At 42.0% G+C, this 24945-nt stretch overlaps 1 protein-coding gene across 3 annotated transcripts; it reads left to right on the top strand.

Moving 5' to 3' along the window:
• The first annotated feature begins 7090 nt into the window (after nucleotides 1-7090).
• LOC124283984 lies at nucleotides 7091-22434 on the top strand. Of its 3 annotated transcripts, none has more exons than XM_046721768.1 (3): nucleotides 7091-7137; nucleotides 13067-13729; nucleotides 20568-22434. In XM_046721768.1, exons 2-3 carry the CDS (start codon nucleotides 13391-13393, stop codon nucleotides 21363-21365), a joined length of 1137 nt encoding a protein of 378 aa, XP_046577724.1. In that variant the 5' UTR covers nucleotides 7091-7137; nucleotides 13067-13390; the 3' UTR covers nucleotides 21366-22434. The 3 variants fall into 3 exon arrangements, with proteins under 3 accessions (XP_046577724.1, XP_046577019.1, XP_046576328.1); XM_046721063.1 differs by having other exon boundaries at nucleotides 7125-7178; XM_046720372.1 differs by lacking the exon at nucleotides 7091-7137 and adding an exon at nucleotides 7468-7659.
• Nucleotides 22435-24945: the final 2511 nt, after the last annotated feature.

Genomic DNA, 24945 nt, shown 5'->3' with positions numbered 1-24945 from the left:
AAAGCGTTGGCTCGTCACGCCAAAGACCCGGGTTCGATTCCCTACATGGGTACAATGTGTGAAGCCCATTTCTGGTGTCCCCCGCCGTGATGTTGCTGAAATATTGCTAAAAGCGGCGTAAAACCAAACTTACTCACTCACTGTTGCTGCTTTTGTAGCTACTACTACTACATTTCTACTACCCCCACCACAACAACAACTACTACTACCAACACGACGTCTGCCACTTCATATCCTTCAGTGTCCCCTACCGTGATATTACTGGAATATTGCTAAAGCGGCGTAAAACTAAACTCACTCAAGTCCTCCTTGCCAAAATTATACATAATGCTGTAGAAATTGTAATTGTCCTGCCTTATAACGTGTAACAAAATGGCCGGTGTGTCGTGTGTGTCCAGAACTGACCACAAGAAGTGAACGTGGACGGAGTGTAGTCGTACACCGTGTCAGACGTCTGTAGGGGTCAACCTCGCTAATCATATCCCGCTGATAAAACTTTCGATGCGCCTCGGGATCGTGGAATTGTTTTTAATTTTCGGCAGCATCAACACTGCTCTCACAGGCTGGTCACTGTTTATCTGTCACTACTGGTCAGCTGTGTGGTCAGTTGACGTTTGTTTACACAGGAACACCGAGCCGCACGGACTCACAATCCGACTTGAAAGGGTGCTACTACTACTACAACTACTACTATATTTTGTAAGTTCTTGGTGGGACAATAGGCCTTTTTCTGCTGCCACAGCATATAGTACTTGTTCCACAACTACCACCATTATCAGTAATGATATACGAGGATAGTGTACAATTGCTACAACAAATAGTATACTATGGTAATTGCAAATGTAACTACTACTAGGAATCAAACTACTACTAACTTCTTTGAGTGGCATTGTTTAGAAGTTGGAGAGAAATATACAGACAAACTTTATGGATGAACAACTTCTTTATCGGTAGATGCGACGTTTCGATACAGATTCTTGTATCGTTGTCAAGTCAAGCAAGTATGAGTAAGGTAGATAACAGGGGACTATCTATACAGTAAATAATTAACTAAAACAGCAAGGACGTGAATTGGGATGTACAGTAACAACTACTACTACTACTACTACTACTACTACTACTACTACTACTACTACTACTACTGCTGCTGCTACTACTACTACTACTACTGCTGCTGCTACCTGCTGCTGCTACTACTACTGCTGCTGCTGCTGCTACTACTACTACTACTACTACTACTGCTGCTGCTACTACTACTGCTACTACTACTGCTGCTGCTACTACTACTACTACTGCTACTGCTACTACTGCTGCCACTACTACTGCTACTACTACTGCTGCTTCACTTACTGCTGCTGCTACTGCTGCTGCCACTACTACTGCTGCTACTACTACTGCTACTACTACCGCTGCTGCTGCTGCTACTGCTACTGCTGCTGCTACTACTACTACTACTGCTGCTGCTACCACTACTACTACTACTGCTACTGCTGCTGCTACTACACTGCTGCTACTACTGCTGCTGCTACTACTGCTGCTACTACCACTGCTGCTGCTGCTACTACTACTACTACTGCTCTGCTACTGCTACTACTGCTACTACTACTGCTGCTGCTGCCACTACTACTACTGCTGCTGCTGCTACTACTACTACTACTGCTGCTGCTGCTACCACTTCACTACTACTGCTGCTGCTGCTGCTGCTACTACTACTACTACTGCTGCTGCTACTACTACTACTGCTGCTACTGCTGCTACTACTACTACTACTACTGCTGCTGCTGCTACTGCTGCTACCTGCTACTACTACTACTGCTGCTGCTACTACTACTACTACTGCTGCTGCTGCTACTACTACTACTGCTGCTGCTACTACTACTACTGCTGCTGCTGCTACTACTACTACTACTGCTGCTGCTACTACTGCTACTACTACTACTACTACTACTACTACTACTACTACTGCTACTGCTGCTACTACTACTACTACTGCTGCTGCTACTGCTGCTACTACTACTACTACTACTACTACTACTACTACTGCTACTACTACTACTACTACTACTACTACTGCTGCTGCTACCAGCTGTGTTGAAGTGTCTGGAGAATATACTGGTGTACTGTGAAGAAAATGATTAGACATTGTCTATATTAAAAAAAATGATATCCGACCCCAGTCAAATATAAATGATACTATGTCTGCCAGTATAAGATCGTGAAGAACAGTCTGGAAGTACAGAAGTCCATCTAAATGTGACTTTCCTTGACGTTTTTCCTTGACTCTCGACTAAGTATTCTGTGGTATGGTATTGCCATCTGGTACTCAAACAAGCTTATCCTCTAACTGTCTATTGTCTACGTGGTCCAGTGATTTAGGTGTCTCGAGAGTTGAGACTGATAAATCAATTTCCAGCTGCGTCAAACCGAATGACTACAAAAGATGCTGCTACTGGCCGCCTGCATACAGCTGGACTATTCCTGAGGAAGGTGTTCACCAGCAAACATACATATGCACTCCGACCTATTATCCGCTTGCACTTTTCAATGAAGTGTCAAGCAACAATCACCAACTTTGGTCATTCGGTTGAACAAATGTGAAAGAACAGAAGAGACAGGAATTGATAAGAAGGAGCATTGTTGATAGTCTTTAGTTTGGTTCGAATCTGAGAAATTCTTTATTCCTTAAAGAAAACATTTAACATAAACTGGACACCAAATTTTGCGGTCTTAAATATTTTAAGGCATATGTTTGTCAGTGAAGACCCAATTTCATAATTTCGTTTAAAACAGAATATATTCATGACCCGTAACTCTTTATGTTCAGTATAAACCTTATGCAGATGAATTGCACGAGGATGATGCATCAAATTGCTGTAAAGAATGTGCAACTATCGTGCATGTGAACAGCGGCGTTTTGGTGTAAAGTTTTGTTAAGAATTCGCCAATTTTCACTGATTTTTATCATTTATTGAACTCATGACAATAATCTTTTTAACGTTACGAATGTGTTTTACAATACATCAGTTCATGTGTAAACAGTACATTTAAACAGTATGGAATATTTTGCAAAATTAGTTTAGAACAGTTGCCTGAAGTAAGTGACTATATTTACGCTAGTGAGTCTAAACGTTTGATGGGGAGTATATGTGACAAGACTACGCCGAGATGTGTTATTGTATCGTAAACCAGGCAGGCTTAAGAGGTTATATGTGTTATGTGAACTATGTATGTATCTATGAATTGTTTCAGACTCAACACGTGTACGTTACACTTGTGCCCAACAGCAACTAATGTCAAGTAATGCCGATCAAGGGGTGGTGGGGTAGCCTAATGGTTAAAGCATCCACTCGATCACGCCGAAGTCCCAGGTTCGATTCCCCACATGGGTACAATGTGTGAAGCCCATTTCTGGTGTCCCCCGCAGTGATATTGCTGGAATATTGCTAAAAGCGGCGTTAAACTAAACTCAATCACATATGCCAATCAATGCTAAAACCAGTATCCTGTGGGATATTTTACGGCCGCTTCATTTGATTATATATCTCCTTGACTGGCTTCCATGCCTCTCAAGCACATAAGAGCTTGTAATGCAAAAACTAGCGCCAAGGTATATTTTGTCACTCGTGGGGGCTTTGTATTATAAAAGGACCCAGAAACTAGCACTTTGGTATATTTCAGCACTGCTGGGGTCGTAGTGGGACAAAACGGACACCAGATACCTTGATGTTAGAGGTTTACGTTACACTGACTGACTGACTGAGTTTGGTTTTACGCCGCTTTTAGCAATATTCCAGCAACATCACGGCGGGGGACACCAGGAATGGGTTTTACGTTACAAGCCCTGAACAATTCTTCGATGCTAACTAAGTTCAATATCAATGTTATCGATACAATATGCGTCTTGATGATAGTTTTTAACTTACAAGCTCCTGTCCTCTACTTCACTTTAACTGAACAGTTTGCAATTTTCAGTGATTTAGGTGCTATATCAGCACTATCGATACAATATAGTGTCCCATATATTTTCACAAACCATGTCATTTCTCGTTGGTTTCGGCAGACAGGTAGACATTACGTGGTGGTATAAGTGAGACACTCCGTCATTGCCGAAGTCGAGTTGCCTAGCGGTTAGAGCGTTCGCGCGTCACCGAGAAAACCCTTGTTCGATTCCCAACATGGGATACAATGTGTGAATCCCATTTTTAGTGTTCAATGTTGTGATAATGCTGGAATAGTGCTAAAAGCGGCGTAAAACCATGCTCACTCACTCATTGTCGAAGTCTGTATATCATGATTCTTGATTGCAGAGTCGTACTACAGGAAAGTTATACATTTTATGGGCGCTTCTATAACATTTGACGTCACGTGACTGAATGAAAGCGATATCTTGGGCGCGGCTTTGTTGCATAATGTGTCATGAAACTCGTCTAATGCTGACCTTGAAACTCAAAATTACACTGTGTTGGGTTAAACAACATACGGATGCGGTACGCCTTCAGGAGCTTATTCCGTATCTTGTGTTTTTAAGTAATAAAACAGATTTGAATTAACACCCGTGCAGATGGGGGTAAGAATAATATGGGTGTTCCGCAACCCATGCTTGTAGTAGGTGGCTCACGTTGTCTGGTGGGCAGACACGCTGGCATGGTTGATGCATGTATCACTAACTGGGCGTAGATCGATGCTCATGATGTCAATCACTGGAACGTGTCATCGATTATTTACAGGTCTCCGTTAAACAGGAGGAATATTGATAATTATTACCCATATGGTGAAACATAACCAGTGTCATGTGTACTGTATATATATATATATATCACATGTGCACATGTGCACATATCATTTTTGCCTAGCAACCATTGTTTCTGTATTTCGTCGTCGGTGACCTCCTTAAACAGTTGAACTTGACGTCAATCAAAAGGGCGTCACACTTGCTTACCGTATTTTACTGCACAGATGTACATGAATAAAATGGATAGTAAAGAAATTATTACTCTCGAGCAAGTGCGTCAATACAAAATTTCACACTCGTTTCGTATAAGTCATATTACATATTTGCTCGTGTAATAATCTCTATGAATGGTGGTATAAACTCAAAGCTTAAGTTGTTATACTGATCACACTTGCAATATGAATAGTGCAAACATCGTGTATAATGATCTGAAGCCTTGGCCCCGTTAATACAGCTGATAGGTTGAAAATGACTCAGCCTTTTGTCGTTTAATACATTTGAATTTACTAGAAATTACCGGAACCAGCTGGTTGGTCCAGAACCATTACAAAACCTCGTGATAGAATTACGTTGTGAAGAGAGTTGAAATATTACAGATTGTCAGAAGTGTCTACATCAATGAGTACCCAATCATTGTACATCCATAACTGAAGGTTCCTGATAACTTGAATCAGTTGATATCTCGCACTACTAAAACTGCTTCTGGGTATCACTTCGCCAAAACGATGTGACCTTTAATTACGTAGGCAAGAAGTTACTCTGCAAGCAAGCGGCCATTTCTGATGGGAGAGTACCGAATCATACTTTCCTGTTCTGAGTCAGATTCATTTAGGTGAATCGAATTACGGCTTCTGACTTACACAACAACCAGAGTGAGTATATACACTCAAGATACGCTTATAGTTAATAGTTTAATAGTCGTAAAAGTTAAATACTTTAATGGGTTAATTCTATTAACAGTTAAAGATACTGGCTTCACATTAATGTAGCTTCATGGATTGGGTTCACTGTATTTTAGTCTTCCAATATTGCAATGATATACTCAAAGTACTCATTCCAATATATGATAGGGAAAAGTAACTTATTACTGGTTCACGAAATGCACGGATAATACGCGTGGTCGTAATGACTAATGAATGTACCGTTATAGATGTGAAAATGATGACAAGAAGTAGAATAAGATAATACATGGATTTGACGTCGATTCTCACAGTCCCTGAACCATAGTTTCTGCACCACCCAGCCCCTACTGTAAAAGCCCTAAAAGAAGCACGCTTGATTTTCCTCAGGTTCTGAATTCCATACCCACTGGGACACCTTTAGAATTTAGAAAGGGATCTTGATTTCTATCAAAGCTATATATTATTAGAGGTAGCCTTCCGAGGATCCGCTATAGCTACAATAGTACAATTAAATTTGGAATGTGAGGTATCCGTGAAGATCCGGGTTAGAATTAGTCTTCAGTAACGCATGCTCGTCGTAAAAGGCGACTAACGGGATTGGATAGTCAGGCTCGCTGACTTGGTTGTCATCGTATTCCAATTGCGTAGATCGATGCTCATGCTGTTGATCACTGGATTGTCTGGTCCAGATTCGATTATTCACAGACAGCCGCAATATAGCAGGAATATGGCTGAGTGCGGGGTAAAACGAAACTCACTCACTGGAATATGAGGTGTCTGAGCCATTATATCAACTTAATAATATGCTATTGCCATTGTATGTATTCGTGCAGTGATATAAAATATATATTTATTATGGAATACATTTTTTAATAATGTTAGTTTGTTCATTTCTTTATCAGTATATCTAATGTCACTACTGACATGGTTCAGTTCACCTGTGGGGCGGTGGAGTAGCCTAATGGTTAAAGCGTTGGCTCGTCACGCCGAAGACCCGGGGTTCGAATCCCCACATGGGCACAATGTGTGAAGCCCATTTCTGGTGTCCCCTGCCGTGATGTTGCTGGAATATTGCTAAAAGAGGCGTAAAACCAAACTCAGTCAGTCAGTCAGTCAGTTCACCTGTATTGGATATGTAGATTCTTTAATGTTTTAAGCGATGGAACTGTCTACTAAATGCAAATGTTAGAAAATATTATTCAGACTTTTATAGTAAATTATGGAGTAGAAAAAACTATACTTCCCGGTTGATTTTATCATCTGTTCGATTTTTAATTAAAAATAATTTTTAATTAGTGATCATATATCCCAAAGTGTTGGCAACGTAATGCAAGTGTTAATTAGTAAGTTATTTTTTAATATCGACATGACGTCATGTTTCGATCCACAATTTTGGATTTCCAATGTATGGCTTGAAAGAATGCCGTGTTCTCTAAATTTATCAAAGTAAGAGTTACTTCCCTTGAACAATTATTGCGTCGCCCGCTGTGCTGGGATATTCAGGTACACTATGACTTATAATCTGTTTGGCTTGCTAGTTGTCGGTAAGTTTTTGGCGCCTCTGGCTGTCGTTGTTTGTTGTACAATTCGCACATTATCTAGCACACGAACAACTTTGTTTGATGACATAACTGATATGTTTGGAAATTCCGCATGCAATGACACGGGATAAAAATACATTCCTCGCGTATCGAATTTCCCAGTCAAGGTGTCTCACTGCCGGTCTTTCGGATGTAGAGGGATCACAGGTTAACTACTGCTCATGACGTCATTGGTATTTAGGATACAGGTGGAATTGATTACAGGCAGTGATAACAGTGAACTGTATCCTACGGTGGTCTGTTCGCTGACGGTATCGGTATCAAGCTGAGACGGTATCAGTTTAAGAGGACTGTTATCGCTCTGCAGATATGTGTAGTCTCAGGTGATGATTACCTTACGTCGACGGCTACCATAGTTGTGTTTATCATGGGTGGAGGCGCATGAAACGGCTGTAAAATATAGGATATTCTCACGCTCCAGCAGGTGAGTGGGCGTTTTCTTGACACTGTGTGTGTGTGTGAGTGAGAGAGAGAGAGAGAGAGAGAGAGAGAGAGAGAGAGTGAGAGAGAGAGAGAGAGTGAGAGAGAGTGATCGAGAGTGAGAGGGAGTGAGAGAGTGAGAGTGAGAGAGAGAATGGGTGATTGAGCTTAGTTTTACGCTGAGAGTGTGTGAGTGTGAGAGAGAGTGAGATAGAGACAGGGAGGAGGAGAGTGCTATAGACAGTGAGAGAGAGAGAGGTGAGAGCGAGTACTGAAGTGTGAGCGCGAGAGTGTGAGACTGAGATAGAGAGAGTGAGGAGTGAGGGCGGAGTGAGATAGAGAGAGAGTGAGTGTGATAGAGTGAGATAGAGAGTGAGGTGTGATAGAGAGAGCGAGGGCGAGAGAGAGAGTGAAGAGAGAGAGTGTGAGATAGAGAGAGAGAGAGTGAGAGAGTGAGAGAGAGAGAGGATCTTCAGTGTGAGAGGAGAGAGAGAGTGGGAGAGAGGATAGAGAGGTGAGAGAGTGAACGAGTGAGAGGGAGAGAGAGAGGAGTGAGAGTTGATTTAGAGAGAGCATGGGCGGAGAGAGCGACCTGAGAGAGAAGAGTGAGAGAGAGAGAGTGAGAGAGTGAGAGCAAGCATGGGTTACTGAAGATCAGGATCTTCACGTGTTAGAGTGAGAGAGAGTGGAGACTGAGTTTAGTTTTACGCTGCACGCAGAGGGTTACTGAGGAAACCTGGATCTTCACGTGTTAAGAGTGAGAGAGAGAGTGGGTGACTGAGTTTAGTTTTACGCTGCACGCAAGCATGGGTTACTGAAGATCAATTCTAACCTGGATCTTCACGTGTTAAGAGTGAGAGAGAGAGTGGGTGACTGAGTTTAGTTTTACGCTGCACGCAAGCATGGGTTACTAAAGATCAGTTCTAACCTGGATCTTCACGTGTTAAGAGAGAGAGAGAGAGAGAAAGAATGAGAGTGAGAGAGAGTGTGAGAAGTGAGAGAGAGAGGGAGGAGGAAGGGAACGAGAGAGAGGGAGAGTGTGTGTGTGTGTGTGTGTGTGTGTGTGTGTGTGTGTGTGTGTGTGTGTGTGTGTATAGTGGGGAGGAGTTGAGAACTGATCATTGGCAACCCATGGTTGTGTAAAAGGCTGACTGACTAATCGGATTGACACGTGCGATTGTATCCCAGTTGAACACGATCTCAATCACCGGAGTATCTGGTCTAGATTCTAACATTTACAGATCGCTTTCATATACCTGGATTTTGCTATGTCCTGTGTGCTATGTCGTATATTGTACTACATACAAAATAATGTAAACAGCATACGTTGTTGTTTGGCGTCAAGGGAATTACATGTAAATATGACTACATAGCGCTTGATTATGCTAATAAGTGCATGTAGACCCACTTCAAGCTCCAAAGAAACTGATTGACGTGGATAGGACTGTTCTGGATTACAGACTGCAGCTGCATCGTGATTGTCTGCAGCATGTAACCGGAGAAGTTACTAGCTTGGATGACAGGCGTTATGAGACAGACAGAGCGATAAATACGTCACCAATCCACAGGTTACCGCCCTGCTTAAACCCCTTAACAATATATCAGCGTTATTCGATTCCCTGTGCAGTCCAACCACGGCGTGAAACGTTTTTCTTGTGGGATGATTAAATAGATCCCTCAGACATGCATTTCTCAACTTATCGATGTTGTCTCTTAGGCTGTCATATATCACATGTTTGGTTTACAAAATATCCACCAAAATATCCTTTGTCAAGTATTTTGATGAATGATATAAAACAATGGTAAATGGGTAGTTTTCAAACGGCCTATTGAGTTTCCTGGGTCCCGATCCGCAGAGCGGACATTCGTAAAGCTATGGTAACGTTACGACTGCTTTGTGGACAGGGACCAATCATGCCTTTTCACAATGCATTAGAATTTTTTTTCTAAAATATGATTCGCTAATCCGTAATGTATATATTACAATGTGGCACCACTGTTCGTGATTAGAACATGGCATCAAGACAAATCATAGCTTCAGGAATACATTATCCAGTCAGAGTTGACGGTAGAGGCGGCTTCAATACTGAACAGGCAGTCGTCGTGTTATATACTCTTAAAATATATCTGATACTCGGAAATATATTAAAATGAAGCAAAGTGTGAGAGGTAATAATCTGTATTAAACTTTGTATTATATGTTAAAACGAAGTCTTAGCACATTACAGTCGGTACCAAAGTATGACAGTTGAAGTTGTAACTGCCTACGATCTTGAAGAACGATCGAGTTAAAATGGGAAGTGTCAATTTGAAAGATGATGTCTGTGGATCAGTAGTCTACAGTATCACCAAGATTTATCAAACATTCATTCACTCGCCGAGGCACAGTGCGAATGAGTTTACAATGGCGACTGGAGCGAGCTGGCCCCACTCCTCTTGTAGCGTCTTGTCAAGTTCGGCCTCCATGGCGACTGGAGCGAGCTGGCCCCACTTCTCTTGTAGCGCCTTGTCAAGTTCGGCCTCAACGGCCGATGACGTTCACACACACGTCTCCCCGTCATGCCCGAGACATGTCTAGTGAGGGAAAGATCTGGGTCCATTGCTGGCAATGGCATTATTTGGATTGGGTGCTGATGGAGTTGAGCACTGATGATTCGTGCACTGAGCTCGAGCGTCGTTGTCCTCAACGACAAGACATACGCTGTTTGTTAAACGTTGTTTAACCTCGATTTTGGGGGGCCTGGTTTCGGAGAAAGTGCGCCTTCAGTGTCGTTGTGATCCGAATGATCATAAACGTTTTGGGTTTACTGGTACATGTCCCACGGTTTACTAATCATAGACTATGAAACATTGAACGGATTGGCGTGCCTGCCAACGTCTGCCTGTCTCCACCATGCATGCCATTTGCTTGTTTGTTGTTTAACGCCGCACTCAGCAGTATTCCTGCTATATGGCGGCGGCCTGCAAATACTCGAGTCTGGACCAGACAATCCAGTGATCAACAGCGTCAGCATCGATCTGCACGACTGGGATACGATGACATGTGCCAACCAAGTCAGCGGTCCTGACCACCCGATCCCATTAGTCGCCTCTTGCGACAAGCATGGGTTGCTGAAGATCAGTTCTGACCCGGATCTTCACGTGTCTACCTGCATGACAATACCCTGCATACGCTCCGTGCGTTGCAGATGCTGCATTGCAAGTTTACACTCAAGCGGTGAATACAACTGTATGATAAACAGAATCAATAACACAGATTGGTCGACCTTCCTTGAAAGTGTCGAACGTTGGAACGAACCCTACTCTATGCATCTGTGTGTGGGGCGGTGGGGTAGCCTAGTGGGTAAAGCGTTCGCTCGTCACGTCGAAGGCCCGGGTTCGATTCCCCACATGGGTAAATTGTGTGAAGCCCATGTGTGTCCCCCGCCGTGATATTGCTGGAATATTGCTAAGAGCGGGGTAAAATCAAACTCACTCACTCACTATGCATCTGAGTAGCGCTACTGCGTGCGGCAATTGCAACTCATCGGGTGTGTTTTGGTGTCGTTTTTTACTGACATAAATGTTATAAGATATTTGTCGTCAGCTCCTGTCGCCTTCATAATACTTGGTATTTATGTTTAATACTCACCTCATCTGTTTGAAAAGTATACTTCTGAAATCACGGTGTTTTGAGAGATCTCATGGGTATAATATTTCATTCATCTTGTTCAGGGTCCCTGAATCCTTTTGGACATACTTATAAATAATGCAATAGGTCAAGGTCATACTAAAGGTCACACCCTTAAAATGTACTTTGACACTCGTGTTTGATAACCTGTAAGTTTTGGGCTTTGTTGTGGGAGCAAAGATTCGGCAGCATGCCGAGATTCATTGTATATGTAAAACCGGAGTACAAGTGTTGACAGGGATGCTCAAAAAGTTGTCTCGACGCTGACGGACTGGGAGACTGTAATTAACGCCTCTTGAAAACAACGTTTCCGTCGCGTCAGCGTAATTCGGAGGGACAGATGACGGCGACACAGGTCACGTCAGCCTTTGTGACGTGATGTAAGTCATACCAACAACGCCGTGACAACTATTCTTGTAATAATATTTCTTCTCTCGGAAACTCTGACACACTTCAGCTTTTTTTCATAAACCTCTTGATTACATACATACATAGACTTTGTTGAGCTCACAGACGTTTACACAATGAGAAAATATTGTGAGAGTGAGTCTGTACCGGGGTGTGCTGGGAGACGGATGTATAGAGATCAAACATACATCAAGTGACGTCGAAGTGAGTGAGTATATTGTGATGATTAACCCATCAGTATTGCTACTTAATCACGGTGATCAATACTGGACCAAACAAGCCATTGATTGTCAGGCGTTCCGATTTGATGGCGTAGCGAGCATCATCTTGACCAAGTGACCTGTGTTATATTAGACGTTTGTCACTGAACTGTCGTAATGTCACGTCAAGGGTTCTAATCCGGTATTCTTCATATTTAAATTTGCATGGTTTGTGTGCACCAGGTGTGATTTCTCAGATTTACTCGCGTAGGAAGGAAGCCTCGAAGGTGGAATTGCGGCCCTTGTTTGTGCCACGTTGGAGTTCTGTGTTTCCGGAGTTCGGATCCAGATTCACCCTCATTATGTTTATTGGTCTGTCAGCTCCATACTTTCGCTCATGGGTTTCACTAACCTGTATAGACGTGAATAGCTTTAAAATTGCTGAAGCGGCTCAAAGCAACATTACTCACTCATTCACCAAAGTGGTAAACAAGCTGACACACACTGCAATACTCTTTAAAGCGGAGTTAAAGCAACTTATTTACTCATCGTCTATATTTTGAGTTGGTTTTATGACCAACGCCATTTTAACGGAGATCATAATTCTTAAAAGCGCTTACTTTAAACATTCTGAAATGATGCCCTTCGTCAAATGTTAAAGTTCAGGTTTGCAAAAGATCGTTGTAGCTTGTATGATAAATAAAGCTTAACCAATCAACAGTGATTAAAAAGTCATAAGCTATATGTCAATCCGACACAATTCGGTATTTCAGAGTTCTACTTAGTTAAAGATAAGAAAACTCATAATTTAAAGCTTTGCCTTAAAATAGCTATAAAAACATTTCAACACTATTTGTTCACAACAGCCACAGCGGAATAAGAGCTAGGGACCATCGCCGGCTTGTAAAGGCACAGGTGGCGTTGTTACGAGGGAAAGGAGAAACCGCTCCTCACATATCCGGCTTTAAACAATCCCGACCAAAGTCCATAATATGTCTCAACTGAAAGAATATCCATCGTTTTGTTGACCCTGGAAGAGACGGCGGGTTATAGGAATGGACCTACAGGCTGGTGTATACAGATCTTCCCTGTGTCATTGAGTGTAATGTTCTTCCCTTTGGTTTGAATTGCAGAATTCAAGGATGTCATGTTGGCGTATTCGTACCAGCTGTTCGAGGATGTAAATAGTCATTAACGATGAAGCTTCTGCGAGTGTTGCTCGTTGTGTTATACCTTGTATATTCCACGGCTAAGGGGGACTTGTTGGAATTTGATGGATCCGGCGACATCATTTCCCCCTCAAGGTCACCCAAGACCAAAGACATAGAGTTGGGGCCAGCCTCGTTCCAGCACATCAGGGCTCGGGACAAGATGGTCAAACGAACAATGAGGGTACTTCTTCCCGGGATGATCAGATCATTTTGGATACTAATCTTCCGGATTTTATCCAGAGGCATATGGCCGACTCTTTGGAGGCCAGGGCAACCAAAGATGTTGAACTTCAGACCAAAGTTCAGAGACTGGAAAGAATGGTGATTCGTCTGAAGTCTCGTCTCGCTAACTTTGGTAATCGCATGAGACTAATGGAGCGCCACCTAGAGGATCATCTGCAAAATCACGATTCCACGCTACCACCAAGGTCCACACAGTCATCTAAAACAACGGGGTTAGACGGTTCAGGGGAACTTCAGTTATTGGAACCAGGCGACACCGTCCTTCTTGAAACTGTTCGAAATCAAACTGAGCCTAATGACGCGTCTGTTGGGGAACAAGGAACAAGCCCAGGAAGCAAGACCGTAAGTATTTGTTAATACATGTATTTCAGCATTTCATGTAAGCCAACTGTTTAGAAAACCTCAATGTAACACGTGGATCTAGTTTTGTTGACACAATTGGGGGAATTGAGATGAAATGGGGTTTGACGTCGCTTTCAGAATTTTGGTCCCTGATTAATTCCCATAATGCCGAGCGACAGGCAAGGCAACAACAAGTACAGTTACTGTATTTTAGCGTCTTTTGGTATGACGCGGGTTGGGAGCGAACCGTCAACCTTCCGCTCTCCAGGCAAACGGTCTGTCCACCGGGCCACTGAGGTCGTCCTAACATAAATGATTTCTGAAGGATTATGCAGACATTACGGTATTTTCGAGTGTGCGCCATACATTCACAAACACAGGAACATAACAATCTCAAGCGATACGACAGTGTGTATGTTACTAAACACTACCAGTGTGAAATCGTCTCCAAATATCCCACGTATTATATTAAGTCAGGTTGCCCCTGATCTTGCAGTATCAGGTGAGGTGAAATATGGTTTATCGTCGTACTTAAGAATAGTTCTCTAGTTCATACATTGTACATCTGAAATTTTATGCAGTAATATCTGAACTTTTCAGATCAAGAATAATCTATTCTAAATCAGCAACACCAAAACTCAAGCAGTCTTTTAATTATATAATGCGCAGCAGGTGCATCCTGTTTTTGTCTGGTACATTATTACCTAAGGTTGCACAGAGAGCAATATGGTTTTATCTCCTATAGTCGATACCTGCTCTATTGAGACTCCGAGACAAATTATCTCTCAAACTACTCAAACTGACTCCTGATACAGCAGACCGTCTCCGTGGTGTAGTGGTTAGAGCGTCCGCCCGGAGAGCGGAAAGTCGCGGGTTCGATCCCCGGCCGCGTCATACCAAAAGACGTTAAAATATAGTACTTGTTAGTACCTGCCTGGTGCTCGGCATTACTGGGTACAACAAGGACTGGTCGGCAGTATAATGTGTCTGAGTGGGTATTCATGCTTAACTGCGGCATAGAATATCAGTGAGCTAGCACTATAACACCAGTTAACAGCACTATAACACCAGTTAACAGCACTATAACACCAGTTAACTGAGCTATCACTATAACACCAGTTAACTGGTATTATAGTGCTAGCTCACTGATATTCCATGCCGCAGTTAAACATGAATACCCACTCAGACACATTATACTGCCGACCAGTCCTTGTTGTACCCAGTAATGCCGAGCACCAGGCAGGTACTAACAAGTACTATATTATAACGTCTTTTGGTACGACGCGGCCGGGTATCGAACCCGCGGCCTTCCGCTCTCCGAGCATTGCAGGGGAAGGCTATGCAATAGGGAAAGGAATACAGTTCAGGGACTGTGTTCTATGGTATCTGTGTTCTGTGAGCAGCAAAATATTAGCATGCACTGGAAGTTGGCATAAACATGAGGGTGCATTAAGCAGTTTCATGTTTCACCAGTAAAGGTTAAAAAAGCTTGAATCGAGACCTGTTCGGTGAGAGGCTAAAACATACCTCCCCATATCAACCCACATGATGTGACAATAGGTTGTGTAACATATTAGCGTTCCTGTTTCACAGTAAATACAATTAAATATTTGGGTTCTAGTAGTGGTACTCGACAATCGTTTGCCTTACACAGATCATGTGGTTATGAATAGACTAAGGTTTAGTCTCTGAATATATATAATACTCACAGAAACAATTCCTTTTAAATTGAAAAAGGGGCGGTGGGGTAGCCTAGTGGTTACAGCATTCCCTCGTCATGCCGAAGACCCGGGTTCGATTCCTCACATGGGTACAATGTGAGAAGCCCATTTCTGGTGTCCCCGCCGTGATATTGCTGGAATATTGCAAAAAGCAATACTCACTCAGTTTTAAATTGAAAAGTCGGATGGGAGATTAAGAACCTCATGAAATCTAGACATGCTTTATTTAAGCTTAGCATTGCAGAATGGTCAAAATAATGCGGTTCAGAGACCGTGAGACAGCCTAGGTTATAAAGGGCGGTTGGAGAAGCTTAACACGTTAGCCCTTCACACGGAAGGCTGGCTTCGATTGTTCATAAAGAAGCCCATCTCTACTTAGCTAACTGTTCCCTTCTGTTCTTTCCCTCTCTGCATTGTTTTGTTCCATATTGGTCCAGTTGATCTCGATATAGCAGCATCACGGGGAAGGGGAGGTGGTGGGGGGATATGGAGGAAGGAGAGGCAGCTGCTTGAAGCCGCGGCAATAGACTTCTAACGGGAGCAGCCTGCCCCCAGCTGGTCGACTTGTTCATCACAAGAGGATGAAATTGACGTCCTGTGAATGAAATATTTTATTCATCTTCCTCACAACTAAGACAACCGTGTGAGAATTACAGTTGGTATGGTGGAAGGAAGCTTGCTCAGTGTGTCTGTGTTGACATTCATGTTCAGGGGCACTGGGGTAATCCTAGTTTGTCATACAGACCCTGAAACAAATATATCCAAGAAAGCCCATGCAAGGCTAGAATATGTGGCAAGTCTAGATTTCCTCTATTTCAAAGAAAATCAAAGGGCTTCTTTTTTACTATATTTTATTTTTTCTATGAACTGTTTGTTTTTTCTTCTTCTGTAGAATATGTTCATTTCAGAGACTAGTTGTTAGTGTGGGGTAGTCCAGCTAGTGGTCACTGTTGCTATAAGCGGCGTACAGCCACATTCTCTCACACATTCAACTCCAGTTATGTACATAGTCTTTAACACTTATAGGGGCGGTGGGGTAGCCTAGTGGTTAAAGCGTTCGCTCGTCACGCCGAAGGCCCGGGTTCGATTCCCCACATGGGTACAATGTGTGAAGCCCATTTCTGGTGTTCCCCGCCGTGATATTGCTGGAACATTGCTAAAAGCGGCGTAAAACCGAACTCACTCACTCACTCACTTTAACACTTATGACAACTGTAATATTAATTATGACCTATCTTTTGTAACCCCACCACCCTGGTATGTCCATCCACGTGACACTGTACAGGGGATGTAAAATTTTGGAATTTTATTCCTAATACTGAAAAAAACCCAGAAAGACCCAAACCTCCAGTTGCCTCACGTAAAGATGTACAAACGAGTTTCTCATTTCTGAGAAACAGAGTAGTAAATCATACTAAAAGCCATTATTTCTGTCACTACAAGAGATCTCAAGTTTCAAAATCTCAAAGAATGACGAACACTGGAGATTGATGAAACTGTATATGTTGTGACACTGAACAGATTCAGGACCGAGACTCAAACAAAATTTTGATCACGTTTTATTCAGGACCGACATGAAACAAAATTTTAATCACGTTTTATGTGTTGTGTACTGTCGCAAATATTATATAGAGACGTTTACCATCAGTCTCTAGTTTGAACCGATTGACAATGCAGAAACCCAAACTCAGAGTGGAGGAAATGTCAGTGTATTACATCGGGTAATTTTACAATGTTGCAAATTAGTTAATGTTATTTAAACTTAACGTTGTCAACGTCGAAGGTGAGTCATATAACCTGGGCTCACTGTTGAGCCCCTTTCGGAAATACTGATCATAACAAATCAACTTGAGCCGTGATGTTGCTGGGATATTGCTGAAAGCGGCGTAAAACCAAACTCAGTCAGTCAGTCAGAGTGTTGACATCTGATCATAACAAATCAACTTGAGTCAAGACAAGGTTATTATATCACAATAATATAAGCTTTAGAGGCTTATGTCAGCCCTTACAACATTCCAGACGTATTACTGGACAAAGTGGATAAATATTCACATGTTCTGTGTGTCAGACAAGGATATGCGAACTGACAGTTATAGCACTTCCCTGATTATCAGAACAGGTTTTGCAAGTTTTCTCTTAATTTAAAAACTAACGTTCGTAGTTCTAGCGTGTAATGCCCTTATAATTTAATATTCTTTAACCAAAAAATATTTAAATATCGACTGACTGCCTCCGTTGAGTAAATGGTGACTAGTTGTCCTGAAAGCGGGTTTCCATACAAACGAGGTTCGGATTGACGGGGGTTCGCTGTACATGTGGGTTCAAAATGTGTCACTTCCATGTGTTCGTTTTCCGTTTATACGTCTTAACCAGGTTTGTTCTCTGACTCACATTTCTGTCCCAAGCACCAAGCACAAAGCAGACATGTGTCTTATACGTCCATAGTCCCCGAATGCTGGGAGCGTGGAGATGTGTCACGTGATACACAAGCTTGCAGATATACAGAGAGTTAGCTACAGAAACACAAACAGTAGTTCCGTAGTTCCCCCAACAAACCGCACACTGTTATTAATTTTTTTTTCAAATTCCTTACATTATTAAATGATATCTATTTATGAGATTGTGTTATTTAAGAAAACAGGAATATATCTTTGATGATGGTATTATAAATTATATAATGATCAACTTGTTCTCTTGTTCACGGATGTCATGTATAATACTGTGAGTCACTAAAACAAGAGTGGGTGAGTGAGTGTGTTGGGAACACCAGAAATAGGCTTTTACCCATGTATGGAATCGAACCCGGGTTGTTGGCATGACGAGCAAACACTTTAACCACTAGGCTACCCCACCGCTCCACACATATACAGAAAAGAACCGTAAATCAAGGCGGTAACGTTCAGTGATATTTGGCACTGCCATACACATTATTTATGCTTGTAATTTTAACTGAATTTTTTATTACTTAAGTATGAGTAAAAAGAAAACAAGGAGTGCATCTTTGCTCTGAAAACATTATAAACCGTCCCAATTGCCAACAAAACAATCACTTTTGTGATGTGAAACCTTTTTTGTATATGTCTAAGTAAATACATGGAACGGCATTGACCCTGTAAGAATGTGTGAGTTCGAATGGTTCTGCGCCGCTGTTAGAAATATTCCAGCTTCATACATTGTACCCATGTGAGAAATCGAACAAGGATCTTCGGCGTGACCAGAAAACGATTTAAGTGATAGGATACCCAACGTCCCTGTCCCTTAAGACCTTAACAGTCGAAATCAGGACCGATAAGCTACTGTGATTTATTGTTTGACAAAAAAAAACGAAAAACGTATCGTGCTTGTCATACGTTGAACCAGTCGTATCAGACTCATAGACAGACTGTGCCTAGTCAGGCTGTGCCAGGATCCGAACTCTTCGTTACCTTTAATGGCTTGCATTTTTCCTAAAACGTGTAAATTCATTGATCACATGCAACTGCAAGGACATTGTCTGCCTATTGCCCGATTCACGTAATAGTTTTGCTGCATACGTTGTGAAAAACAAAGATGTATTTGTTTTAAATCTGGTGTCAAAGAAGACGTTAACCCTAGACTTTACGGTAGTTTCACAACGCTCTCACAAACTATCGTTAACTACATGTCAGATATACATGTCAAAATACATACGGCGTGTGTGGTGAAACTAACGCTGATCTCGCTTCTACTGGTGGCAATGTCCTTGTGCTTGGTTACAGCCCTCTTCCCTCAACAATGTCAACAATCTCCAAACCCTGTCTCGAGGTCTCACTGAGTTTCGTTACACCTCATGAGCACCGCATTCTGTCGGTAAGCAGACATGTCGCGCTGGAACCCGAGCATGACAGATTAACTGGACTAATCTGAAACGTCAGCGCCAGACACTAATCAGTCTCGTTCATCTGTGAAACAGATTCCTTTGGGGTTAAAGGGAACTTCGCGTTGTAAATAATATGAATGGATCGCCGAAATTCCAATAACATAATAACTAATGTTTTGGGGAGTTTTGAAAAAATTTTTAAATTGAAAAAAATATCGTCAATTTTACTGATAACCGAGTGTCACGGCAGCATGGCGTGACTGCAGATACTCGCATAATGCCTGACTTAGCTTGTCATTCTTCCTCGATTGCGATTATTGTAAGCCGCCTATGCTCTAGCCGCTCACTGGTACCCATTTACAGGACGCTGAAATAAGATGAGATTATACATAAACACGAACTGGTTCCAGTCAGTACGATCACCATGTTGCATGATCCTGGTTAGAATTGGTCTTCAGCAACCCATCCTTGTCGTAAGAGGCGATAGATCTGGTGGACAGACTCGCTGACTTGGTTGACACATGTCATCGGTTCCCAATTGGGTAGATCGATGCTCATGATGTTGACCACTGGATGGTCTGTCATATAGCTGGAATATTGCTGAGTGCGGCGTTTAACAACGACTATGTTGCCTGTGTTATCCCAGACACTCTGAACACTGAGCTTGGGGCCATCAAATACTGCCTCTATGTCTCGACAAATATCAATATCATGTGATATCCTTACGTAATACTTTCATGAGATAGTGATTTTGTTACTCAGTGTTAAATAATGACATTACATAGTCATGAAAGAGGTCATTTCCTTGATTTACCTTGACTCACAATAGTGGGGATCCAGAGTCTGGTAAGAATCAGAGACCATGTGTACAGTGGTCAACACTGACTGGTGAAATGACACGACTCCTGATGGACTGTAGGTCTTCTCGGTATTCTTTTGCGTCTCTCCGGACGCGGTATTTTGGGTTTTCTGCGTCCATTCTCCACATTTGGTGCGTCGCGTAAAACCATCGTTGTTCGTCATCTGTGGAGATCTTGATATCACTTGACAAAGTTGAAAATATATCGCTAAATAGAACTTTAGTGTATCCGTTATTACTTTAGCAGATCTTGTGTTTTGTTTGTCGCACGACCTTGATATCTGCACCCACAGACATAAAATATCATAGCCGTTGACTTTCTGTTTTTGATAAACCACTACTGTCCATTTTGGGAGAGAGCTTGCGACCCAGTATTCCTCAGACATCTAGATGCTTAATGTATTATTTTCTCATTTTCAGAAAAGCGATCCGAAAAGCTGCAAATCCAAAGCAATTGGTGCCAAGTCGGCAAAGAAACACGGAGTTAGAATTCTGGCTGTGAGTGCCAAAGACTCCAGATTCGTCATCTTTGGGAAGAACGACGAGTTGAAATTCCCTCTGCAAACCAGTCATGTCCGCTCCGTGGTTTATGACCCCGCCACAGAGACTATAATATGGTCCAACTACAGTTCCAGGGATCCGGGGATATTCTCCAGCGATCTCCAGAAGCCTGCCAAATCCACCAGGCTGTCCCGCCTGTCCTCTGAAGGGATGGCCATCGACGTCTGTAGACGTCTGCTGTTCTTCACGACCTCCACGCCACGCTACACCATCAGCAAGATGACGACACGTGGTAAACACCTTCGAGAAGTGAAACATATGAAGAAGTACGGCCCCTACATGTATTCTGTTGCGGTTGATCCTGATGCTAAAATGATATATACATGTCACTACTCTTTCCTAGTGAAGACCAGCTATGACGGAAGACGACAGGAGGAACTCGTTAAAGACAGCAGCTCCATATTTGCCGTATCGCTGGATCCTACAAACCAGGCGCTGTATTACAGTGCATGGGGCGGGATTAAACGCCTGCAGTTGGATAAAGGCCAGTCTGACACCGTGGTTGAAATTCGCACATCTCCTCGTAACATTGTATACAACCAGAACAGGTTGTATTTTGACAACAGCAGGTTTCTTAAAGTATTCGGCATCAAAAGCGACCGTGTGAAGACTCTTGGAAAACTTGCTGATTCAACCCTATCACTTTGTCTTATGTAATAACAGAGTCCACCAAGGCTCGGGATAATAATGCCCGTTAACAGGCGTTTACTATGACAGAATGTATAAGATTACATGTGCGTTATGATGCTTGCCATTGGACCTGGATCAATGGAACCTTCATAATTCTTGGGGACCATTTGTCAATGTCATATATGACAGAAGAGTCCAGTAGCCTTTAACAAATCCAGTGTTGATATCAGCGGGTTGAATGAAACTATGGAATTGAGATACCATATGATAGTTGCTTTGTGTCAAGGGTCAATAGTTGTGAATGAACAAATACATGCGGACTAGGCGGTAAAATTAGAAATCCAGCAGGTTTGACTCAAGTTATTCAGAACCATGTCTCTTTGTTAACACAATATGATAGTTTACACCAGTCCAGCAAATAATCACCATCCACACATGTATAATACCAAGACAATGTTTCAATATCAGGTTGGCTGAAATTAATACTTGGCTGTTGATCATTGCACTTCTTTAAAACTAGGATGGACGCTTAGTGTCTTCAGGATGAGAACGTGCAGAACGGTTTCAGTCATTCAGTCTTTGTTATTACAATAAGATGTGTTACAGTACAGCAAATGATAACCACCAAAACATGTAGAATGCTGCAAAAATGTTTCAATGTCAAATAGACTGAGATTGATTCTAGGTTGTTTATCATTGCACTTCTTTAAAACTCGAATGGACGCTTCGAGTCTTCAGGATAAGAATGTTCAGAACGGTTTCCAGCGGGCAAATATATGGTGGGCCTCCCTCATAGCGGTGTGTGGCACCGGATGTTCAAGGCTTGTGTGTTTTATGCTTTTGTGTGACTGTGTGTGCTTCTGGCTGCTACAAGTACCAAAGACGACGACGTGCATTGTTGCAGAGCTAACATCCACGAATCTTGAACACGTTCACTGTTAAAAGCAGTGGGGTGTTGACGATTTGTTCCAAGTGGCTTGAAGGACTATGACGTCGATTAAACATATCATATTTGACATTTTACACTTAGCTTTATATACTTGTATCTATATTATGCCGTGAGGAATTCTAGATCATTAAAACTATGTAAGCAGGATTATGCGTTGGTTTTAAATATGACGAGGCGATGCGTGAATGTTGTTCTACGGCACACTTTGCCTTATTCGTTCCACATCATGGAGGTAAGCCTGACTGGATGGGTAAATGTGGCACAGATATATGACACGAACGATTTAGGATGACACTCAATGCAATTAGCCATTTTAGTCGGCACAAACAGCAAATGTCCCAAGTGTCTGAAGATAAATGCCCGAAACCATAAACATACACCGATAAAGACGAAAACATATTCCTGTAATCACTGCCCCGTCGGTTGCACTTATCACAAACACATGCAGAAACACGGCAAGTATTCACCTGAAATACACACTGACGAATATGAGACAAGTCACAATAGGTTAATGCTTCAGACATGTTGGTCATAAATGCTTCGAATGTTAAAAGGTCCGAGTTTTCAAAGCTTTACGAACACTTTTGAACTAATGAAATCTGGCCAAACAACTATTGAGATAATGTCTTTCGACATTTTTTGTAATCGATGTAAAAAGAACATACACTTTTCCTCAACTTTGTGATATACAGACACAAGGGCTATGCATTTGATTCTCAATCTGGCTATTTGTTAACAAATCTAAATATGAAACAGAAGAGGCGGTTTCACAAGTCTCTTTGATTCCTACTTTGATAAATCAGCATTGGGAATGGGCTATTTGACCATTGAATAATACGATATCACCGATATATCGGAAGCTGTTTTTTATTCGGTAACGCCAGCAAAAGTATCTATGAATATACATGAAGAGATCAGGGGAGCAAATATTTTGATATGGATGCTTCCGGCTTGTACTATTGACATTCATCACTGTCATGAGATACCAAGTTCGCGAACCGGGTAGTGTCTCCTTCTTCAAGCAGCATGATGATGATGGTGGTGTACATGCCTTCAGGCTTACGTGTTGACAATAACCGTATCGAACAAGTGATTTCCGAAATGTTTACGTCCCCCAGGTTTCGAATCAATGTAACAGAATGTATAAAGCCCGATAATAGTTTTGGAGTATTGTAGAGTTTCATCTGGTTCGGTAGCTCATGTACTTCAACTGTATGGATAGGTAATTATGACATATTGCATTTACAGAAATATCACTACATTATCAAGGTAAAAAGGATCCCCTTTGTTATTCCGAAAACAGTGTTTAGTTTGAGAAGTGGAAACCAGTAGCAGGATATAACACATGCTTAATTTGTAGGTATAAATATATATTATGAGAACAGGTCCAGACGACGAATATAACCTTATATAAACACAACCTTATATTTCCATACTCATCAGAAATATTGGCTAAAAATACTAGTGACACTGTACGATTCATGAGCATGTGTTTGTAAATGACTCCCTATCGCCCAGTTCAGTTACTGATTCGTAATTGAATATCTAGACGCATAACCATCACTCATCACTTACACTTACTCTTGCACTTGCTCTTCCACTTGCACTTACACTGGCACCTACATTTGACTTGTACTTGCACTTGCTCTTGCACTTGCACTTGCTCTTCTCTTCCACTTGCACTTGCACTTGCTCTTCCACTTGCACTTACACTTGCACTTACACTTGCACATGCACTTACACTTACACTTACACTCGTCTGGCAATTCGAGAAAGGTATTAAGATTGACCATTCTCTAGCTGCCTTCCAGTCTTATAAGTAAACAGAATGACAAGCCACGCAATGTATGTTTGAAAAGCACACTTTGTGTATGGAAACGTCAACTCAAGTTACCAGTCTCGATTATCCACAGAAACCAATACACATGGCATACAAGGCAAACATGTCGATTTCAATGAACGTGACACCAGGCGTTAACGAAAAGTGTAAACATATCCTATGTTGCCCTACCGCCACCACACAAGAAACTTCATACCTAATGCGTTACATACTGATTTAAAACAGGATTTTTTTTTCATCGATGTTAAGCCTTTAAGTTATATTGCAGTGTCAAGTGTCAGTGTATGGAAAACGACGAAGGTGGGGCGTATATAATTACCACTTTGCTGAATCTCACAACCACTGAGAGAGAGACGTAATTTTGGACAACAACGTCTATATATTTAGGAGCACGATGTGGAGAGCATATGAAGACACAATCACGAGTACCATGTCCAGGATTCCAGGGTACATCTCAACACAGTGCAGCGCATTGTGTTCAATGCAAGTGACTACACACATCATGGTACCATGACTACACAATGCAGATCACCATGACTACACAATGCAGATCACCATGACTATACTCTTCAGAGCACCATGACTATACACTTCAGAACACCATGACTACACACTTCAGAACACCATGACTACACACTTCAGAGCACCATGACTATACACTTCAGAGCACCATGACTATACACTGCAGATCACCATGACTATACACTTCAGAACACCATGACTATACACTTCAGAGCACCATGACTATACACTTCAGAACACCATGACTACACACTTCAGAACACCATGACTATACACTTCAGAGCACCATGACTATA

The sequence above is a fragment of the Haliotis rubra genome, unplaced genomic scaffold, assembly GCF_003918875.1.
Source record: "Haliotis rubra isolate DU_JTF1 unplaced genomic scaffold, ASM391887v1 Scf1, whole genome shotgun sequence".
In the NCBI taxonomy this organism is placed as follows: Eukaryota; Metazoa; Mollusca; class Gastropoda; order Lepetellida; family Haliotidae; genus Haliotis; species Haliotis rubra.
The sequence above is the reverse complement of the archived record's forward strand: the minus strand, read 5'-3'. Positions and strand labels throughout refer to the sequence as shown.